Source organism: Tachypleus tridentatus, chromosome 1, assembly GCF_004210375.1.
Source record: "Tachypleus tridentatus isolate NWPU-2018 chromosome 1, ASM421037v1, whole genome shotgun sequence".
Classification (NCBI taxonomy): domain Eukaryota; kingdom Metazoa; phylum Arthropoda; class Merostomata; order Xiphosura; family Limulidae; genus Tachypleus; species Tachypleus tridentatus.
This window is the reverse complement of record NC_134825.1, coordinates 64,993,154-65,016,081: the sequence shown is the minus strand read 5'-3', so window position 1 is coordinate 65,016,081 and position 22,928 is coordinate 64,993,154. Positions and strand designations below refer to the sequence as shown.

The window sequence follows — 22,928 nt, the reverse complement described above, 5'->3', positions numbered from 1 at the left end:
TGGCAAATGTTTCAAACTTTGACCCAGTAGCAAACTGTCCCTTTGGATAGGGAATAAATAGTTTTGTATAACTATCATAGAACATCGCTATTTTACTGTTGCATTCAATATTTATGGTTAACCTAGCAAATGAGATGCCTTTCATACGTTACACTGCTTGCGAATACTAATTTAAGATGGTAGAACATACACGATATGTTTATAAAACATAGGTAGATAGATTACTCTCAAGCTACAGAATAGGTTAGCAGCGTTATGTTAACCGCAGGGAATCAAACATCGATTTTAAAGTTTTAAGTCTTGAAGTTTATCACTAACCCACTGGTTGACTCACTGTGAGTGTGACATCTGTACGTAAAAATAAGTATAATTTTTTGTCTCACACTGTATTTGTATATCGTTTATGAGTTCATATGGTATGAGTTATTTGTTTATTTTGGTTTTTTATCCTTTTTATTTTACAAAAACAGATGCAGTAAGATTGTATTTGTTAAACTTAGGAAATTTAAACTGGTTTGTAAGTTGTAGCATTTTGTGATAATGAAAAATCATTTGCGAAATTTGAAAATTAAAGCCATAATATAATTAGTAGCTCCTTATACACGTAAATTAAGGCTGAATTTAACTTTCTAATCTGTAAATCTGAAAAATAATGCCTAAAAAGGTATTTCGGAAATGTCATGAAAGGGCTCCGCTGAGTTTGATCTGAACAACTTTTAGATGTACTAAACGTAATGTTAGGCTTATCTCGTTTGTTTAAATTTACTAGTGGCACTGGCAAAATATCTTTGGTTTTGTTTTTTTTTAAAAATACATTGTTGGTGCAGATAACAGTTTTTGTTTGTTGTTTTGCGTGGTAATAGTATAACAGCCATAAATGTTTAAATTCTAAGTATATATATTTATAGATTCATGAAACAATTGTTAACTTGTTTAACTTACCCAACGCAATGAAAGTGTGGATGAAGTTGATATTATTATTAGTGTTAATTAGTTGCTATTGCTAATATGTAAAATTTTATAATGAGTATTAAAGACAATGGAAAAAATCTATTCAATAAACCAATTACTTTTAATATACCGACTTCATGGGACCAAATCTTGGAGACTGCTCCTGTACATGATACCCATCCCAAATGAAAAGTAAAAACCAAAACTCATGTTTGATTATTTTCCCAAAAAAAAATCAAACGTGGGTTTAGGTTTTTTTAGTACTTTGAACTGTTGTGGTAAATTATTCCATAAACCAGTCATTTTGTTAGAAAAATAAAATTAGATATATCAAAAAATTTGGTGACATTTAGAAGCTTTACTAATTATGCCCATATTAATATCATAAATATAGATGAAAAGGTCTTAACACTGTCCCATGAAGCACTTCAATAACAATAAAAGTCAAGTTTGATTAAAGTTTTTTTAAATTTATTTTAACCACATATCCTATCATCTAGCTAAGTTAAGTATTCCTCTGCCTCATTGATGTAATTTTCCTAGCTGTGATACCTTACCAGAAAAATGTTCAAAACCTAAGTTTACCAAGACTACACCTCTTCCATCATCCAGCTATCAGTTAACATTCTCAAAAAAGTTGTAAGCAAAGATTTTGCTTTAATGAATCCATGTTGATTATCTTATAGTAATTCATTTTTCACTAGTTCATTCTGCAAAGGTTTTTTTTCATTTTAAATCACACAAGAAGTTTTCTCTACAGAAGTAAGAATAACTTGTGTATAATTTGAAGGACAATAATTATCACACTTCTTTAAAAGTACCTGCTCTTTGTCTATTACCTTATCAAAAGTAAACTCGCATATCTGACTGTTAATTATGTCGAAAATCCTCAGAAAGACATTGTTTGGTCCTGTGCTTTATCTGCATTAACCTCTTAGGCTTTTAATTACCAAAGGATTAATATTTGCATAATTTGGGTTAATTCTAATATTTCTTGAAAAAGACTAAGAATGCTGATATTTTCTTTGACTTGACATTCAGGTTGTATGCATTTTCAAAGTTGAATGTACATTATACTTGCACTTGATGGTATACTAAATAAGGTACACTGTGTTAATAATTCATTATTGCTTTTATTAACTGTTGTTAAATTTATTTAATGTATTGAATGTCATTTCTTTTTTTATTTTTCATTATTATACTTTTATTATAGAAATTGTTTCATTTGGTTAGTTTATTATATGAATTTAGAACCAATATAAATCAACCAGCTGAACCTCATAAGATATTTCAAGACATTATGGCCAAAAGGGTACTTAGCTGGTGGAAAAATGCATTCTACTCTTTTATACATGAAAATAAGAAAAGTATATTTAATTAGTTATACTGATTACCAAGTTGATTTTTAGTTTTACATTATGTGCAAAAATTTCTTTGATTGAAATTCATATTTATTTTAAGTCTTAATTTGATTTATGCATTTTCTAAATTGATTTACCCTTGAAGGTTGAACATTTAAAACTTGATAACAGAACTCAAAAGTTTAACCAACAGTAAGTATTAACTCTTTTAAACTCATTACATTTTGAGTTCTGCCTGAATTATTTTCATGATTTCCTAATAATTACCATACCTTGTAAAACTTAAGTTTTCTTAGTGTTTTAATAATAGCATGGTTTGAATTAGTATTCAGTCAAAGAGACATAAATGTTATCAGAAACTGTCACTATGTGATATGTACATTGGGCATTTTAGCAGGACACAGGGACCATACACTTGGGTTTAAGGAGTTAAACACAAAAACATTAGTGACAGAAAGCCATTCTTTTCAGTGAATACATCAATACCAAATTAACTACATTCTTTATCATTCAGTAGCAGTTTAGATAATCCATAGTTTAAAGTATGAAAAGAAACCTGCACAGGTTATTTGACAAATTCATAGCAAATGAAACTAAGTGTATTTAAGAAAAACTTTTATCAGTAGCTACTAAATCAGAATTATCTTTCCATGTAATTATAGTTAAATTCATGTTTTATTTGTCTTCATTCTGCTACTCAAACAGACCACTTTTATGAAGATTATCCACACCATTTGTAATCTGTAATGTCTGAGTCAATATTGTAATTTGTGTACACTTAAGAAAAACAGTCCAAAACTTTAATAAATTTCTTCTCATGGTTCATATTTTACATTTGAAGGAGGTTGTTTGGCCCACCTAGCTGAGGCTATTCCATTTTCTGCTAGCACTACTAGTCTATTTAAGTTTCATTTGTAGCTCCTCTGCATTTTTCAGTATGTTAATATTAAAAATGAGGCTTCACTGAAGTGTTATAAATTGAAATTATAAAAGAGGTTATTTCTTGACTTGAAGTTTCTAGAGTATGAACCCAACCTTAAAGGATAGTGCTACAACCTACAACAGTAATATTAAAATGCCTTTTGCATTATTAAATATTATATTTGGCTGTTCATTTTTTTTTTTTCAGATCTAAATTAACACACTTTTCCTTGAGTGTAATATGCTTATATATTAATATATTTTTCATAAAAATTAAAATATTTGTTTGGTTTCAGGAATATAAAACAGTTCATGCAATGTAAATGAAACAGACATTGAACATGAGTTATACACTAGATCTATCAATACTTCTGGTGCTATAACTTAGGCATAGCAGTAACACTGTGATTAGCATCTTTCTAATTCGACAATTGAATTTAATGGGAAGCATTACATCTACGTCCATGAACTGTAATGAATGGGACAACTAGAATAGTCTAGGGGGCCCATTGTTGTCTATTAAATGTTATATGTTAAAAATATAGAAAAATTCCTTGTAGAGGGATTAGAGAAGCCATATTTTACACTTGACAGTTCTTGTACAATAATGTGTTTTTTTGAAATTCCACAAAACTAATTGAAAAGTAAGTGAATAACAGAAAAACTATTTGGCCATTTAAAGTAATCTATTTATTACCTATCCCCTTTCAAAGAAAAAGTGTATTAGTTTCTTGCAAGCAGTATAAGATATTTGTTTTTTAGGTAAACTGCTTTTACATGAAAGTTTTAAGCTTTTATGGTGGTTTAACATGTTCTGTCTTATTTTTGTTAAGTCATTTTTGAGATACACATGAATCTGAAAAGCTATATTGAGCTTATTTTTGTGATAATAGTAGCAGTCCATACAGTGACCTCAATTTGTTGACTCTCCTTCTTTTACCTTGCATGCCCTTATAATTGTATGTTATCAGAACAAAATTACTTTTTTCATTCTTAAACCAGTTGAAAACTCCTTTCTAATTTTCACACATTAAATAAATGATATAGTACATATTGATAATAAAATGTTCCCTAATCTGAGATTCTCTTTGAGTTTATCCAGTTGAAAGAATATCCCTCAGCAACATTACTGCCTGCTGTGTTAGTAACATCAATTAATTTGGACTTTATTAATGAACATTATCTTCTTATCATGACTAATCTGTTATATGTTTGTTCAAGGATATTACTTGTTATCTAGATGATGGAAATAGTGTGGACTTGATGTGTTTAGAACTTTCAAAAAATATTTTGAAAAGTACCACACAAATGATTATTTAAGACTGGTTGGGGAAAGACTAGTAAATTGAATTGTAGGATAACTGTTACAAATGAAATCCAGTCAAACTGGCCTTGTTTCTAGTTTAGTATCTCATGGGTCAGTGCTTGTGCTTTTTTCTTATTTATATTAATGACATTGATAGCTTGTGTCTAAGTAAAGTTTGTGGATGGAATTTAAAATCTTGGGTATTTCTAGCAGCATAGAGGATGTTAAGAGTTTTACAGAATGACTTGGATCATTTGTTTAGTTGGATAAGTAGTTTTCAACTAACTTTTAATTATATATATTCAAGATAATACATTTGGGTTATTATAATTTGGATTACACATTTAATATAGATGAGAACTCTACTTAATAGCACAACTGAAGAAAATGATTTTGGCGTAGTGTTAGGTAAGTCACTAAAGCCATTGTGGTTGTGCTTTGTTGCATGTAGCAAAGCAAATAGAATTTTGTGATGTGTTTATAACCATTATGATTACAGAGAAAGGAGGTAGTTGTTTGTGTACAGGTAACAAACTAGGTCTCTCATGGGGTACAATGTGTGTAGGTTTTGGTCTCTATTTAAGGAAGGATATTGACTTGTTGGAAAATATTATTAAGAGGGTTTACAAGGATGATCTAAGGATGAAAAGATTATGAAAATATTAACTTACTTTCTCTTGAGAAAAAAAGGTAAAGATGATCTTATTGAAGTTCACATGATCATCTTGGAGGGATCAGTAGGATAATAGTCTCTGATATACTCTATAAACAATATGAGGAGAGAACACAAGGTTTAGATTTGGAAAAGACAGGTTTCAGCTAAGACTGTTTTATGTTTCTAATAGGGTGATTGGTTAATGGAATGAGTTGCCATTGTCATTAGTGGAAACAGGCACTCTACATGAGTTCAAAGGGTGGGGAAGGGAATTTGTAATTTCCTGAAAAATAAAAGGAAGGTTAAAGATTTTACTTTTTCTGGAGAGCTGAATAATCCTTTGTTGTCCTTAGGCTATGTCATTAATGTTTAAGTAATAAAGGTCTAAAGACATCTTATTCTTACACTCATTCATTCAGAAAAGACAGTGTTTCCAGAAAAACAATCTGTTATTCAGTATTGAATATTTCCACTTGCATATTTACATTGAAAGCCTAACTTATGATTAGTTTTTTCAAAGTTAAATAACATCCACTCGGGGTATCCCAAATCCCAAAATGTAAAGAACTACTAAAAATGTTAGTAAATTATTTCTGAAGTAATACTGTATATTTCTGGTTAATTTATAGTGTGTGCTATTATGATATAAATACTGTATGTATGTCAAAAATTTAATTTTCCAGATGATGTCATTCTGAACAAGTGACTGGGTCAAGATCTAAATTCTAACTTGTCAGTATTTGATGTGTTGAAAATGAGTAATAACACCCCAATACTGCATAGCTTAAACCTTCATCATAGTTCAGAAAATGGAAATAGTTCTGATTCTTCAAGCTCTCAGACATCTTCAAGTTATGTTAAAATTGGAATGGAAGGCATGGAGGCTTATAACAGCAGTGAAGATGGTACAAATGGTATGACAACCCTACAAAATACAGTGATGGAACTTACCCTTTCTAGAAATTTAGATGATTTCAACTTTGTTTCTCCAAGTTCCAGTGCAACAGGTATGTTGCTGACTTGTATGATTCTAGGTACTAAATACTTTTTATTATAATATACCGAAGAATAACATTACAGTCTAACAAACCATTTTTTCTTCACTTATCAAAGTATCAATATATTTAATGTACCTTTCAAATTAATATATATAAAAGTACTCATCAAAAGTTTAGAATAACTCAGAGTCAGTACACATCACCAAGCGACTATCTCATGCTCTTATAATTAACAGGAAAGTAATTATGTTAGAAAACAATTTTATATATCTGCTTCCATAGTTTGTTTTTCTTGTCATCAACCCAGCATATCCAAAACTCGAATCCTTTTGTCTCATCTTAAACTTCTTAAGCCAGACAACTATCTTGTTGTAGGACTGGATGATTAATGGAATTTGCTAATGAATTAGTTATCAGATTGATTAATAATTTACATTCAAGAAATAATTATTCTCATATAAGACTTGAATTATTGTAATACTTTGAAATAGTAATAACTGGAAACACTAATTTTGATTAGTTATTTTCATGAATTGTGAGATTAGTCAATTAAGCTGAACAGCTTCCAAGGTACGTAACGATAAAACATAAGGAATTTTAACCCTGTGAGGTAAAAATACAGTTGGTGTGATTCTGGGTTGTGATAGATTTGTCAAGATTATTAAATGTTATTGTACTCTGCAGTGTCTTTGAATGCTTAACAATGGATTTTGAAACATTAGCTAAATTTTTCAAAAATATAAACTTGAGACAAACTGAACAAAATAATGCATGACTTGATTTTGAAATTAGTGGAGTAGCACATTCTACCTTGATCATACATTGATCATATGGTTTTCTACAGAAGCACTTTCGTCACTCATAAGTTCTCTGTATTTACTATAGATTTGATGAATATATCAGGTTCAATTGATAGCAGCGGTCTCAAGAGTTCTACTACAACACGTAAACGAACAAAAAATATGCCAGGAGCTTCATTTCTTGAGCAGAGAGGACTTAGCTGGTTGCTGGAAGAAGAAATTAGTGATGATGATGACAAGCCCTTGTTGTAAGTTTCTTACCACATCATAACAATATTTATTTCAGATTGCTAACTAAGTCTCTTTTCTACCAAATTAATACTATTAAATCATCTATTTTATATTTCATTGTTTTAATTTTAATGTTAAATTCATGTTTTATTGTTGTTGTGCTAAGTATGAGATTACTTCTATATATATATATATATATATGTGTGTGTGTGAAGCTAGTTTATAGACTGTACCTTAGTCACTTATGCTAGTATAGAAAAAAATTATATCACCAGAAGTATCTTTACTTAAATCACATTTTAACTATTATAATGTTTATTGTTTTCTAAAATTGTTGTATGCATACATATATCTTCTTATCTCTTCTAATTTTGTGTGTGTGTAATGGTATTAGTTTGATATGAACCAAATTTTTCTATACAGGAAACCAAATTCCATAATAAAGATCAGTTGAGAAATGTAGCTTGAAATTTTCTTAGCTATCATTCACCCAGCTAGATTGATGTTGTACGTTTTTGTCTAGTGAGTAGCAAGGTGTCAAATATGTGTGATAAGTCTTATCAGATTGTTTCCAATATTGAAAAGAAATGCAAAGCTTCTTTTTATAACAATCTCTGTCATTGCTATACTGTACCTGAGTGATGAGAGCTGATACAACTTGAGAATTCCAATCATGACCATTAGTAGAGGACTTGTCATTCAATGTCAGCAAACAGTTCTCATATTAAAATACTGTGAATTGTAATAAAGTGTATGTACAGCATTATAGAATTTCACTGTTGAAATTTAGTTAGACAGTAATTGTACCCAGTTACTCCAGTTCATAATATTAACTATGCAATGCTTCTACATGTTCATGAAAGAAGATCTTTGTCAGAAACAGTAAGTGTCTGTGACTTGTTGGCAACAAATTTGACAATAAACAAACAGCATGCATTCTGCTTTTCCAAAAAAATAATATACATATTCAAAACAAGTTAAAAATACATACCAAAATCTTTTCATTATAGAGATCACAGTTGTATCTTAAACACTATACAGTTTTCTTTTTCTCAGCAGAAGTCCACTTAGGCAAACTCAGTTGCTTTAGAATTCAGTTGATAAGGCAAATTATGTATTTTTTATCGCAGTAGTATTTGTGTACAATTCACTTATGATGTTGCATGAGTTGCAGTTTTTTCCCGAACTTCCAATAATTGTCAGCTTTTCATATTTCCAATAACCATATGCTTCTCATACTTCCATTAGTTGTTTGCCTTTTGTTCAAGTCGTCACAGGCAGGTTGACTTAGCTTAGAACACCCTTTGATGAGAGAAATTATTCTCCTTATCTCTTTCAAACTAGTAATCTCACTCTGATATATCAACCTTTGGCCATTAACTCCCACAATAGTTAACTTTATGTTTTTTAACTTTTCTCTGACTGTACTTCTATTTCACATTACTTTACATTTACTCTGTTTCCACTAATCTGGTTGCACCTGTTTGTACATCTATTACTTAGGCTATCTAGAAATCTCTATAGCCTTGGCATCAGTGGATTGCAAGCATAATGTTTGACAGCCTTTTCATCGGTGAATTATAAACACAAACTAAATTAATTAGTAATACTACCTACAAATAACAGTCTTTTATATCTGACAGTCTTATAATATATTAAATCAATTATAATCCAAGTGCATGAAAAATAATAAACTTATAGAGGGTATTTGAACAATTTTTTAATAATAATAAATATATTATTTTGTGATCAGTTTGCTGTAAAAATAAGCCTTTAAGGGTTTTAAGAATTAGGCATAAAATGCCTTAAGTTTGGTCAGTTGGTAGAGAGAAATCATGTGAATGTTAAATGAAAACTTATGTACTATGATTGATAATTGTAAGGGCATCAGGCTGAAAGAGGATATAATTTAGACTTACACTAAATTAATTATTAAAAGTATCTATACAGTCAATTAGAAAGAATTTTAAAATAATTTATCTTAACATAAGATGAGCTATTATATAAGTTAAGGTAACTTCATCTAATATACTTTTTCTTTTTTAAATGAGAAATTTTCAGCTCTGTGTGGCTCATAACTAAAACTTCAAAATTGAGATTTTATACCCAGTACTTTGACTCTGTGCTTTGTGTGTGGATAGAAGAGGTGCAGGGTGATGTATAAAATGAAAAACCGTAAATAAAACAAATGCATTTTTTAAACAGGATCTGTAGTTATATGTCATTTTGTAATTTTATAAATTGCCAATCTGAAACAAAATAGGTTTATTTTCTTATAGAAATTGAAGAGTCAAGTTAATTAAGCTAGAACCTTTTGAAAATAAATAATTACAAACAGTACAAAAACTTGCCAAATCTCATGGTCAGTTTGCTTAGCATTTGAGATAATTTGGTATATGTGTGATATGTATGGAGTGAAAAATATATCTTTATAGAAATCACCTAGGAAACTTTCTGTGATAAAATTTGTTTAAATAACTATTATCATTGGGCCTTAGGATTTCCTGTGATTACTAGCTGAAAGTAACATTCTGTTTTCCTTCAAAAAGAAAGGAACAATGATGAAGTTTCTTGAGCATCATGTATTTTTTTTACAACAACTAGGCCATATATACGTATAATGAAGTTTTATTTTTACATGTATGAGATTAGAAACACAAGTTACTGATGAAGAAATATTGCAATCTTTCTTTTATGGGAAGGGAAGAACTAGAGATTGATCCAAGAGAGATCTTTTACAAAGTACGATGTGTAGTATTTCCATTTTCTTTTCTTGGCTACAAACGACACTTAGTGCGAGACAGTCCTGACTTCTGGGGACCATTGCTTGTTGTTTTCTTATTTGCTCTTGTTTCCTTGTATGGACAAGCAAGCGTAAGTAAAATCAAACTTTCCAAAATACTAAATAGTATATACATGGTGTTTGAAAAGTAATGCTTATTGTATATTGAACAGTGAAAATTTTGGCACAATTTTACAAATTATCAAATTTCATGTCTTGAAAACTTTCATGCTTTGATCAGCAGAATACTTATAATATATATGTACATATATATATTATGAACTGTAATTTCAAGATTGGTTTAATCAAGCACCTGGGATTTATATAAGGTTAGCCATTTCTGTATAACAATTTGTTAGAGGGAAGCGTATTTCAGAAACAAGTTGCAACCATTTAAAGATTGGTATTTAGGTCACAGTTTAACATAATTTAGACAAATACATTTTATTTATTGTGTTGACTTTTAAAATATTAACTTAGAATATTATATTAAAAACCTGATGCTAACTATTTCAATTAAATATTTTTTCACTAAAATTATAAAAATTAGAATGTAATAAACATTCACCATTCTTCCATTTATATGATGAATTATCATCACTGTCTCTATTTGAATATTATAAGTTATGAGAACAGAGTCTCTAGTAAATGTACCACTTACCAATGCTTAGAATAAATCCAAAATAACTTTCTTCATTGGAAAACTTTGTAATTGATGAATACATATAATATTGATTTACATTTAGTCTTTCTAACGTTGTGATAATCTACAAGTTTCACAATATATCTGTAACAGGTAGCTTCATGGATCATGACATTGTGGTTGTGTGGGTCACTTGTTGTTTTCCTTCTGGCTCGAGTTTTGGGTGGTGAGGTAGGACAAATTTTATGTTGATTTAAAAAAAATAAGTTGTTGTGTGACCTGGAGGTTTATTGAATAGCATCATAAGAAAAAGCATATTTGTACAACATACTAAAGCTTGTGATAAATTTATAATAATGTAGACATAATATAAAGTTTATATAATTTAAGTATGTAACATCCAGTTTAATTTTTATGCTCATCTTGAAAATAAATATTCTATTAATAGGATGTTTATCTATGATATGAATTAAAAGAAGGTATTTGACTGAAGCTTTGCATATCCAATATGCCTTGGATAACATGCTTGAAATCCAATGGAAAAATCTTAAGAGTTTTTGGAGTTTAATTGAACTAAAGTTTTCTTTGGTATTACAAGTGAGCTTAAAGGTTACTGAATTAGGCATAGCTTTAAGAATTTGGAAATTATCTTAAACTCTGGTATTGGGTAAAAGATTGCCTTATCACATATTTTTCTTTGCTTTCACTTGTGAGTTTTTAGAATTAATTAGGAATGATTTTCTAAGCTAAGTACATGGTTAGAATTGTATGGGAATCTTGCTGGAGTGTATTTATTACAGATCACCAGCAAGTAAGAAGCTAAGGTTTATTTAGTGCTAAATAATGTATGTGGTATAATGCTTGTGATCTTAGTGTTTTTAATTCAGTATTTATTTTGTTAGAAACAGTATTTTTCATAATATTATTTTTCAGGATAAGTATTTATTGTATAACTTAATATTAGCAATAGGTGTACCAAAAATGTACAGTGTATTTAGCAATTATGCAAAATAAGGGTGATTGTATTAGACTGTGCTAGTTTAGAAGCAGTCAACAGAAGTTACCCATTCACACACACATTCAAAATTTAGATCTAAAATACTTATACCATTCTAATAGTTTGAATGCATGTTTCGTTGCTTGACTTTTATTAATGTCAAAGATATTTTTATTACCACATACATTTTTGTAGATGTATTTATTATTATGTTTCAGAATTTGTATACAAATAGGCTATTTGATGTAGTTAGTAATTCATAAACAATGTTTCCAACTCTTATGTCCCTCCTCAGTATTTAGTTTTATAGATAAACAAAGAAGAAAAGAGAATGCATTTAAATATGCATTAAAATTGTAAATTGAAAAAGTGTACAAACATTTATATTCTTGTATTTTCTGAATTCACATCTTCTGCTAACTCACATGTTGATGATAAATACACTTAGAGCCAGATTATTTTTTTGATTGCTTGTGTTTAAAAACTCAATGTGGTTCTTTCTTTGAAATCATAGTCCAAGTCTTTGTATGGAATATAAATCAGGTACATTTTTCCTTTCCCTCATTTTTTAGGTGAATTATTCTCAGTGCCTTGGAGTCATTGGTTATTCAGTATTGCCTTTAATCATTACAGCTACTACTCTTCCACTGTTAAATCCATTTCCTTACATTAGTCTTTGGGTAAAGGTAAGTCAAATAAATGTAGTCAAAATATATGTCTTAGTTTTACTTTATTCATAAGAAAAGTTTCATAATTCTACAGAACAGTTGTAGTCCATAAAATATCTCAAAATAAACCAGTATTGCATAGAAGGAGTAAAATTAAAAAGAATCCATGAAAATATAAAATATCTCTGTTATCTCAATAATGACTTTTTATAATATATACCTTAAAATGAATTCAACTGAAGCGTGCCCGAATTTTTGAGTAACAATTCTGTTAATTTGTATTTTTTGTGAATTACAAATAAAGATTCTTAATTTATAAAAAATGTTTTTTTTAATTGTTGTTAAGTTTAAACACTGAGCACTAAGTTTGTATTGTTAGGTAGTAATTCTTTGTATTACACCAAACATAATTATGTATATATGTGTTTTTTTTTCAGTTTATGGGAGTAGTGTGGGCCACCTATAGTGCAGGTTCTCTTTTATGTGTGCATGAACTACAGAACAAAAGACCACTTTTATTGTATCCAATATTTCTTCTCTACGTGTATTTCTTTTCTGTCTACTCTGGAGTGTGATGCTTGTTTCTGAATCCTGATATGCAGAAAAATGTTTGAAGTGTGGCATTAAAGTCAGAAACTCCTAAGTTAAACTGCAAGTCAATCTTCAAACTAGAAGTTTTTATTTAAAGACTTACTAACAAGTTGCATAAGGAATTTTTAATTTATGTATGCTTTTCATTTTCAAGACAGTGAAATTTATATTCTGATATATTTTGTTGAACAAAGTTGGGTACCAGTTGTCTGTTGTTAACCAATAATGAAATTTACCCATAAAACATCAGTATTTTGTAGTTGCACCTTTTTTTTTAATTTGCTTACTAATATCTAACATTTACTGAAGAATCTGTGTTTGCACATAGCCTTTTGTGTCACTTTATCATGCTATGTAAAGTCTGTTTTATTGTTTCAGCTTCATGCTCTGTAAAAAAAGTGGTAGAGTTGATGATGTCTTTCATTTCATACATGTGTTTTTATGCATACTGTAATGAGATCAGATATTGTTGATTTCAAACTAGAATAATGAATTAAGACTGTGAACATTTCTTATAATTTTGATATAGGTACAATTAATATAATTTTAGTTTGTTTTTTATTTGAACCATGTATGAACTAATCCCATATCCAAAAGCAAATAGCTATAACTTTATAGACATCTATGTTGAAGCTTATAAAAAAGGACTACTGAAGTTCTTGAAAAACGTTTGTAATTAAAGAGGTAGAAATTTCATTTTTACAATGTAAAATCAGTAGTATAAACTAATTTATTCATTCACTTATAAAATGAGATTTGTTCAGAGTAGTTATTTATATTATTTGATTTTACAATTGTAATTTGATGAATCTGCTCAAACATATAGGATTCTCAATACATTAACATAAGAATCTGTTTCCAAATATAAATCGAAAACATCATATGAAGAGATAATTACAAGTTACACGTGTATAATTTGTTAAACATTCACTGATGGAAGTTGTCCTTCATATGATAGTTCAAATGCAAATATATTATTGGAATCTCTGTTTTTTTATAGATGCTTTGAAACTTAAAGTTTCTTAATTAAGTGATTGTGTGTTTTTGAAATAAAAGAATAATAAAGAGAAATGTTTTTAAATTTTGAAAGATTTTAATGTGAGGTGTTTTTAAGCAAGTATAGAGTACTTTTGGACCCTCTTGTAGGGTCTAGCAGGTTCATGTACAGTTTGGTCTTAGACTGATCACAAAAGGAAAAAAACTAAGAGTTAGGCAGAGCCAATCAGCAGGTTAGGTCTGATATGTGTGAGAATATCACTTGTACCTAAATTAATAAAGAAAATTTGTTGAATTGTTGAAAAGAGAATTTTATTATGTAGTGAAAGTCTGATTAAATACAAGAAAATACAATGAAATATCTGTATCATTACTGTCACATACCCACTAAAAATGATTACAACTGAGTTTTGCACAGTTACTAATATTGTTCTTGTAGAAAATTATAAATTATTATATTATTCTGACTATAACAGTGTGTCAGTAAAGTTTAGTGCTTTATTATTACAGTAGGAGGGATGACTTAACATGTTACTGAATATTTATAGTTGATGTCCAAAATTTAATTAGTGAAAAAAGGTTTACAAGTTTGGGTACACTTTGCTAAGTAAGTAAAAGGTACATCCAATATGGTACTTCCCTCCTGTCATAAGATTAGCTGTTTTTGTTCATTGTTGTCCCCAATATGTAAACGTTTTCTTTACATATGCCACAAGTCTTCTGCTAGCCCTCATTGGAATCAAGTGATTTCTTTGGAGATATATCTTCTTCTACCTTTGCTAGTTTGGTTTATTTCTTGATATAGTTGGCTTATTCCTCCTTGTTCCTTTCCCACTGGAATTTCTTCACAGAGTAACTTTTTGTCAAATCCAGCACTTTACCTTTTCCCTTGCTTCTTAACAGAATCTTCTCCCATTATTTACATCATATCACAGTTTAAGTTTCCTTGGTTTTTGCTATCCACCTGTGGCTGTTCTTCAAACTTTGGTGTTACTCTGAGACTGGGTAAGTCTATCTCACTTCTTTATTTTATTTCAAGGCCTCATCCTTCATACAGTTCTTACAGGGATCTTGCTCTGTGGTGAGTGGTGCCTGAACAGGTATTCTTTAACTCTAAATTGCAATATACAGTGATGTTGACTTGCACTTTATCTTCCATGGCTTCACAGTGCTCACCATTGAGATGAAGTGTTTCACAAGATTGTAAAATCATTTATAAGTGAATAACCACTCATCTTTTGTTTTATAAATTTACCTGTTTTGGACCATACCATCCATGGACTTCATGGGTGAAGCAGAAGGAGATAGATATCTATCCCTGCCATGTCTTGATTGAATAAATCAGTATGGTCTGCATTTCAAAATACTTTCATGATCACTATTACACTGTTTGAGGTGATGACATTTCTCTGGCCTCTCCAATGCATTCTCACCCTCCTTTTGTCCAGTGGAATATGGGAATCCTTATCATTTTCAAGCTGTTTGGGATGGTTGGTTATGGAAACACTTTTCTGAATGGGTTACATTTACCTTTAGTGCAGAGTAGGGCTGTGGTGTTCTGCAGATGTAGATAACATCAGAATGTTTTAAACCTTCTTGGTTGGGAATCCACATCCTACCCTCACATGGATATTGGTAACCCACAGGCAGTTTTGGATTGGGAATGAACCAATTCATTACCTCTGTCTGTTGTGGATCATGGAGATGGTATGGAGATTGTTCTAGTTGTGTCCTTTGCAGTTTTTTGCTCTTTCCTCTTATGGGGATGTTACTGCCAATTGAATGGCACTGGACTGTTTCATGGTTGTGAGGGTTGATTTGTTTCATACTGGTTGCCAAGTTTTTGGATCAAAAGGTCAGAGCTAATCCTTGTATTGTACCCAGAAATCAGAATGGTTCTCAATTCCTCGGTTCTCAGTTTTGAGGTGAAGATGGTATGATCTTCATCTTAGCCTCGTGCAGATGTTGGGAGACCACGAGGAGATTTTAGATGCAACTGAATTATCAAGTACAGTCTGCTGCACCCTAACCACTCTACACCCAGGGGCATATTTTTGTTTACTCCCTTTAACACTGTGGGATTGAGTTACAATATTAATCTGTGGTTAGGATCACTTTCCTACCACATTCTCTCCCACTCAGATATCCTTCTCTAATTTTCCATCCACATATATCTTGCACATTTTGCTCATGGGCAAAGAGTATACCTGGCTCATTAGTGGTGCAGTTTTCTCTTCAGATCTTCTAATCTGATTTTCTCATTTGAACACTTTTTGGGGGTATGTCTGTTCTTCCCTTTCACTGGTCCATCGTGTAGTGAAGTACCATATTAGAAGTTATAATTTTCTTATACATTTTCTGTCTTTCTTTCCCACATGCATCTAGTGCTTCTGTTTTTTACCAAGTTTTGAAAGGATAGTTTGGTAGAGGTGCATAGAGAGAGCTGTGCATCACATGAATGTACTATGCTTCTAATAGTGGAAGGGTGATGCATCAATAGGAGGGAGGGAGTAGAAAGCTTGTGATATGTATAAATATAAAATTTACATATACGAGCAGCAAGGAACAAGAAAAACTAATATTATCCATGGAGGGAAGTACCTATGTAAAATACATTTTCAGTGTAGGAAAATTATAACTTTCTTAAAAACATTTTTATAATTTAATTATTTATGTGTATAAGTATTGGCTATGATTGACATAGATTTATTTTTCAGGAATTTTAATATAATGTCACAGATTGTGAACAAATTGCAATGTATATTTATGTTGTTGTTTTTTCAATTTGAAGTATATTTAAATTTATATCTCAGTTTTGAGTATTGAATGAAAATTTTAATTTGTATCCAGGGTTATAGTTCTTGATTAAGAAGTATGTAAAATGAACATAACAATTACATTAGTACTTGCTTACTTAAACCATATTAAAACTAGTCTTGCATAATAGAAATTGCTCAATCAATTCAATTGTTTTAAGACTAGTGATAAATACAGATTTAAAAAATGTACAAGTATGATATTATAAGAATATTTAATTATTTCTAGGTAGTTAATGAAACTTCAAGAATTTGATTTAAAAGTAATTTCCAGGGTGAACTAAATATTTTTTTTATTTATTGATACATAATCAGGTCTATAATTTTGAATATAACAAATTTAGACAAATCACAATTGGTCTTTTATCATGGCAGCTGAATAGAGTTTAAAAATGTGAAATACTAGGCTTGATAACATGTATTTGATTGTTTTCATAAATAATAAACTAAAATAAATGAAAGTGAAAGACGATTATATAAATTGTAAACAGATATTAAAATGTGAGAATATCCTAGTGTAAATTGAGTTAGTAGATAAACATGATCATCCAAGTGTATGTAGTTTGAATATATAAAAAAAGATTAAAGATCAAATCTGAAACCACTTAGGTTGCTAATCCATTACTTATTCCTTTGTACTTTACATTATCAAGATATTTTAATGCATATGCATAATATTTTTTACTGTTGTACAAAAAGATAAAAGATTCCATGAAAGTTTTCATGAAATGTACATCAATGCTCACACAGTTTTTAATTGACTTGTGAGGAATTATTAGTTAACCTATTTGAGTATGTAACACAGCATATAAATTAAATCAAATTAACCTTATGTTTAATTGAAGAAACACTTTGTATATTCTTTACAAATTTTGTTCAGGATATAAAAAATGATCAACACATGCCAAACCAGGATTTTTCAAGGAGGAACTACATTTTCATTTCAAAGAAAGAAAGACAACTACAAACATATGAGTAACATTTAGTAGTTTCACTTAAATCAAGCAAATGAAATGCATTTATCAATAATAATTTTTTGCCATTCTATTAATGTGAAAAGAGAACAATAACAAATGGAATGCTACAAGTAATTTTATGAATGCAATTTGCACGAATCTTACAAATTTTGTACAGACATGTCAAGGCAAGAATTTATCTGGTCCACAAAGACTGTGTGTTTTAGATGCACTGATAATAATACCAAACTCACAGTTAAAAGATTGAAATAAAGCTGTACATGTCTTTCATTTATATTGTTATAACTGAGTGAATAACAAGAAAAAAAAATATTATTATTGTTTTAAGGTAGTTCACGTTAAAGATAAATATTCAGTTTTTCCTAATACCTGTTTATTTGGAACAAGTTCTGAAAATGTATTTCAAGAAGGTATTGCATACATATTACTATTGATAAAACAATATTTTGGAAATAGCTTTAATTTGGCTTCATATTAATTGTAACACTACAAAAAATTGATATACCTTTAGCATGTTAGAAAATTTAATTTATAACAAAATTTGCATTTTTTTGTGTACATAACTTTTAACATTTTGATAAATCACATGCTTTGATAGAGAATTGTTTAGAGTATGTTAAACCATTATAAAGTCAGTTTTATGTGAAACCTGTTGTGATATGTTTCAGGGTGAGTTTGAGACTTTTGACCATGTCCTTCACATTTGGACTTTAATATATTCCCAAAGACCCACTTACAACTTTGAATTGTACCATTGTTATGTTTAACCACTAATTTGTTGTCAAGCATATTATTAAATAATTTAGCAAACCTTTTATAAAATTTTTTATTTACATATATTAAGTTTGCCATTTCCAATGTTGAAAACCCCCAAAATGATTAGAAAATACTTTCAGTCTTGTCATTAACCCACTCGTAAAATTGTAATATTTCACATGTTCACAGTAAGTCCACTGTTAGTCATTTTCAGATCCACTGAAACTGTCAAGCAGCATCTTAACCTTTTCAGGTATGAAGCTGTTCTTTGAATCTGTGTTCCTTTTTCTGAACCTCATTACTTGTGCTAGATGTATACAGTGCCCACTTATTTTGTGAAATGGGCAGTAATAGGATAGTATAGAGTTCTTCTGAGTGTCACATTGAACCAGAGAAATTACACCTTGGTTGAACTATGGCAGGTTTAAATTTTTGAATGGAGAAGTCTGTATCTTTCACCACTAACCTACACATCATTCAATTTGTTCTTGGATAGATGTTATTGTATGTTTAATACTGTCTGCATAATTTAGAATACACTCAATGTCACTAAATAAAGAGAGAAGTAAAACATTAGAACCTGCAATACCTATTTCATTTTTTTCTACATCAACTCCAAATTTTGAAATCTGTTGGGTTGACCTTAAGAGTAAACTTCATTTATGATCTACATTAAAACCAAGAAGACTTTGACTTGTTACAATCAACATAAATCAACTAGCACTTGGAAACACAATAATTGTATGTAATTTGATCAAAATTGGATGAAAACTTTCATTTATGTAATTGATCTTTAACCCTGACCTGCATTAAACCAAACATTATCATTTGGTTCTTTAAGAAAAAAAAACATTTTTGATTTAAGTGGTTGACGTTCAGAGTGAACTTGAACTTTTATACCTGTACTCAAACTATATTAAAAATTGTTGGAGTCATAGGGTTTACTTTTGGCTTCACTTTGAAGTTTGAAACCAAATAAAAACATTTTACAGAAATGTCTTTAGTCAAAGAAATGAGACTGGACCTTTGGTCTCCATTTACTAAAAGTAAGTTAGTTGGTCCTTAAGGTACATTCAACAATTGAACAAAATTTGATCAAAATCAAATAAAAGCTTTGCAAGTTGCTTGGTCGACCCACAGTCTGATCTTATTGTCTTACATCCACCAAAAGTTGAGCAACTGCTCCTTGGGGGATACTCAACTTTAAAATCAAAGTTGATAAAAAATTTTGAGTTCAGTAATTAACTTACAATGTGAGATGCAAATAACCTCAAGTAAAACTTTTGCTATTTGTGGTTAACTTTCAATATGACAATAAATTCTGACTTACCTTCAAAAAGCATTTCAGAATAAGTGTTTAATTTTCGGTTTGACCTTAAATTTTGATATACATTCAAACTTTGTTGAATATTTTTAACATTTCATTGTGAACTTCAAATTTGACATACATTCATGAAAAGTTAATCGATTAGTTCTTTGAAAGCACTCAACAAATGAATGAAATATAATTAATAGGAAAAATATTTGACTTATAAATGTTTTAAGTTCGTGGTTGACAACATGACTGACTCAGATCTTTGAGCTACATTCACTAAAAGTAAATTATTTTTTCTTGAGGCACACCAAATTTCACAAAATTTGATCTAAACCAGATGAAAACTTTTGAGTTATTTGATTAACTTAGAGTGTCACTTTGAACTTTGAATCACTTTCCTACTGCAATAAAAATTTGAGTTTTATGTTTGACGTTCTGTGTGAGCGTTAATTCTGACTTACCTTCAAACTCATGAGTACTTTTATAGTTTTGTTGAGGATCTATATTATTCATATTAATCAATTGGTCCTTTAAGGAGACTCAACAATGTTACAAATTTGATCAAAATTACATGAAAACATTTTTATTTAATTGGTTGACCTTGAGAACCAATTTTAAATTTGATTGACATTCAAACCTGGGGCAAACTTTTTGAATTATGTTGTTAAATTTAATGTGGCCTTAGACTTCAACCTACTTTAAAATTTAGAAAAAAAACTTTTCAACTTGAGTGTTTGGCATTCAGTGTGACCTTGAAATTTAAGCTACGTTCAGTGAAAGGTAAGGCCCCACATGGCCAGGTGGTTAAGGCACTCGATTGTAATCTGAAGGACGCGGGTTCGAATCCCTGTCACACCAAATATGCTCGCCCCTTTCAGCCATGGGGGCGTTATGATGTGACGGTCAATCCCACTATGCGTTGGTAGCCCAAGAGTTGGCAGTGGGTGGAGATGACTAGGTGACTTCCCTCTAGCCTTAAACTGCTAAATTAGGAACGGCTAGCGCAGATAGCCCTCGAGTAGCTTTGCGCGAAATTCAAAACAAACCAAACTAAAAGATAAACAAATCCTCTGGGCTATATTCATCTTTCGTACAAAATCTGATTAAACTGAGATGACATCTTTTTGAGTAAATTGGTTAGTTTTAAATATAAGCTTCGTTTAAACGTAAATAAAAAACTTTTTAGGATATGTGGTTAACTTTAGAATTTGACCTACACTAACCCAAGTTATTAGTTAGTCCTTTATAGACACTTAACAATAATTATTCAAATATGATTAAAATCAGATGAATTCTTTTTTTCGTGCAAGTGGTTGGCCTTCAGAGTCGACTTGATTTTGATCTAAATTCAAACTTGGAGTTATGTGACTGGCCTTGAATTATGACCAATATATTTATGAAAAGTTAAGCAATTAATTATCGGGAATGTGCAGCTTTAGCGCAAAATTTGATTGAACTAAAACGAAAACTTCTTGTGTTATGTGGTTTACCTTCAGTATGACCTTGAACTTTGACCTATATTTACTAAAACTCTAAATATGGTACCGTATTTGATAAAATTAAGAATGTATACTATTTGATATATAAACCAATTGAGTTATGCGATTGACATTATATGACCTTGAATATTGAATTACATTCAGATTCAGATGATAGCCTATCAGGATACGTGGATAGCCTACATCGTGATGTTGAAATTTAACCTGAAATTACCTAAAGTTAACCAATTGTTCCTTGGAGAAAACTCAGCCTATGAACCAAACTTGATCTACCTCAGATTAAAACTATTCGAGTTATGTTGCTAATCTTCAGTGTGGCTTTCACTTTTGACATACTTTCATCTAACCTTAATCGATTAATTATCCTTTGGAAACAATATTTGTACCAATTTATGTATCAGTAATGATAATATTATATGAAAAAAAAAGTCCAAAACAACATAGTATGTAGGAAGTGACCTATTAGTCCATCTAGGCTGTCTCACCCTCTAAACTAAACTAAAACTATTTAAAAACTTCAAAGCCAACCTTTATCATTCATGCATTTAACAAGCTTTTTCTTTAACTCACTTAGATTTACTGCTTCCACAGCATTCGAAGGCAACCCATTCCAGAGACCAACCACCCTGTTAGTAAGATAAAACTGTCTCAGCTGAAGATGACTCCTACCCTGCCAAACTTTATATATTCGTGCCTTCTGGTTGTGCAATTCTCACTTCTTTAATATGACAGTACGGGAAAAGATGATGCATTAACACTGTCAATTTCCTTAACAATCACAGACACCTCAATAATATCTCATCTAACTCTTCTTTTTTTCAAGACCTACATCATATTGTTGAGATGGCTTAAAAGATTGACCAACTGTCACATCAGGATAATTTTTTCATGATGCTTTTAAGAGTATTACCAACCAAAGTATACTTATATTTCAAATTATGAAAACACACATGAATTATTTTGCATTTAATATAACCAAATTCCATTTGCCTTTATTTGCGCAACTCATATGATTTAAATCATTTTTCAACTCAACAGTATTCTCTTCACAGCTAGCAACGCCAGTCTTTAATAACATCCGTAAATTTCAGTAACTTACTGACCATTCCTTCATCCATGTCACTGATGTAAATATAAAAGAGCACAGGTCTTAAGAGTGAACTCTGAGGAACACCACTTGTGACATTAATACACTTTGATTAAACTTCTTTTATAACAGTCCTTTGCTTTCTTACAACCAGCCACTTTTTCATCTAGTTTGTTAACTTAATCCCCATAGCTTTAGAAAAAAAAAACTATTAGAAAAACCTTTATTGCTAAATAAAAAAGAAATATTGGCTACTGACTTTGAAACAAGAAACGAAACAAAATATGGATGGAGGTAGACATATCACTTAACCTGACTAATGATCACGTAGTAGAATAAACCATTTTGACTTTACATGGAGAATAAAATTTCCATATTACTGGATTCTCCACTTTACTGTTGAAAGTTTGGCATTTGAATATAATGTCGGCTTTCATCGTTACATCTTTTCTTTAGCTAACTTTAGAATACTATTTTATGACTAATTTGAAATATATTAACATATTACGATTCTAATTTCTAGTTCTATTTGTTTTGACAGTGAGAAAGTCAGTAGTGTAGGGATTTTATTCCCCATA

The 22,928-nt window shown here is 30.2% G+C and overlaps 1 protein-coding gene across 7 annotated transcripts; it reads left to right on the top strand.

The window, feature by feature from the left end:
• The first annotated feature begins 120 nt into the window (after positions 1-120).
• Positions 121-17,320, top strand: LOC143250582 (protein YIPF4-like). Of its 7 annotated transcripts, none has more exons than XM_076501370.1 (7): positions 121-350; positions 5,878-6,201; positions 7,078-7,240; positions 9,926-10,097; positions 10,802-10,879; positions 12,218-12,331; positions 12,751-17,320. In XM_076501370.1, exons 2-7 carry the CDS (start codon positions 5,949-5,951, stop codon positions 12,886-12,888), a joined length of 918 nt encoding a protein of 305 aa, XP_076357485.1. In that variant the 5' UTR covers positions 121-350; positions 5,878-5,948; the 3' UTR covers positions 12,889-17,320. The 7 variants fall into 7 exon arrangements, with proteins under 7 accessions (XP_076357485.1, XP_076357502.1, XP_076357511.1 ...); XM_076501387.1 differs by having other exon boundaries at positions 151-416; XM_076501396.1 differs by lacking the exon at positions 121-350 and adding an exon at positions 454-517.
• The last annotated feature ends 5,608 nt before the right edge of the window (positions 17,321-22,928 follow it).

Bases quoted from the DNA above. Each gene is read 5' to 3' on its own strand.
- LOC143250582 (XM_076501370.1), top strand. From the start codon at position 5,949: ATGAGTAATAACACCCCAATACTGCATAGCTTAAACCTTCATCATAGT. The intron at 7,241-9,925 runs GTAAGTTTCTTA...TTTTATGGGAAG, and splicing joins GATGATGACAAGCCCTTGTT to GGAAGAACTAGAGATTGATC. The intron at 12,332-12,750 runs GTAAGTCAAATA...TTTTTTTTTCAG, and splicing joins ACATTAGTCTTTGGGTAAAG to TTTATGGGAGTAGTGTGGGC.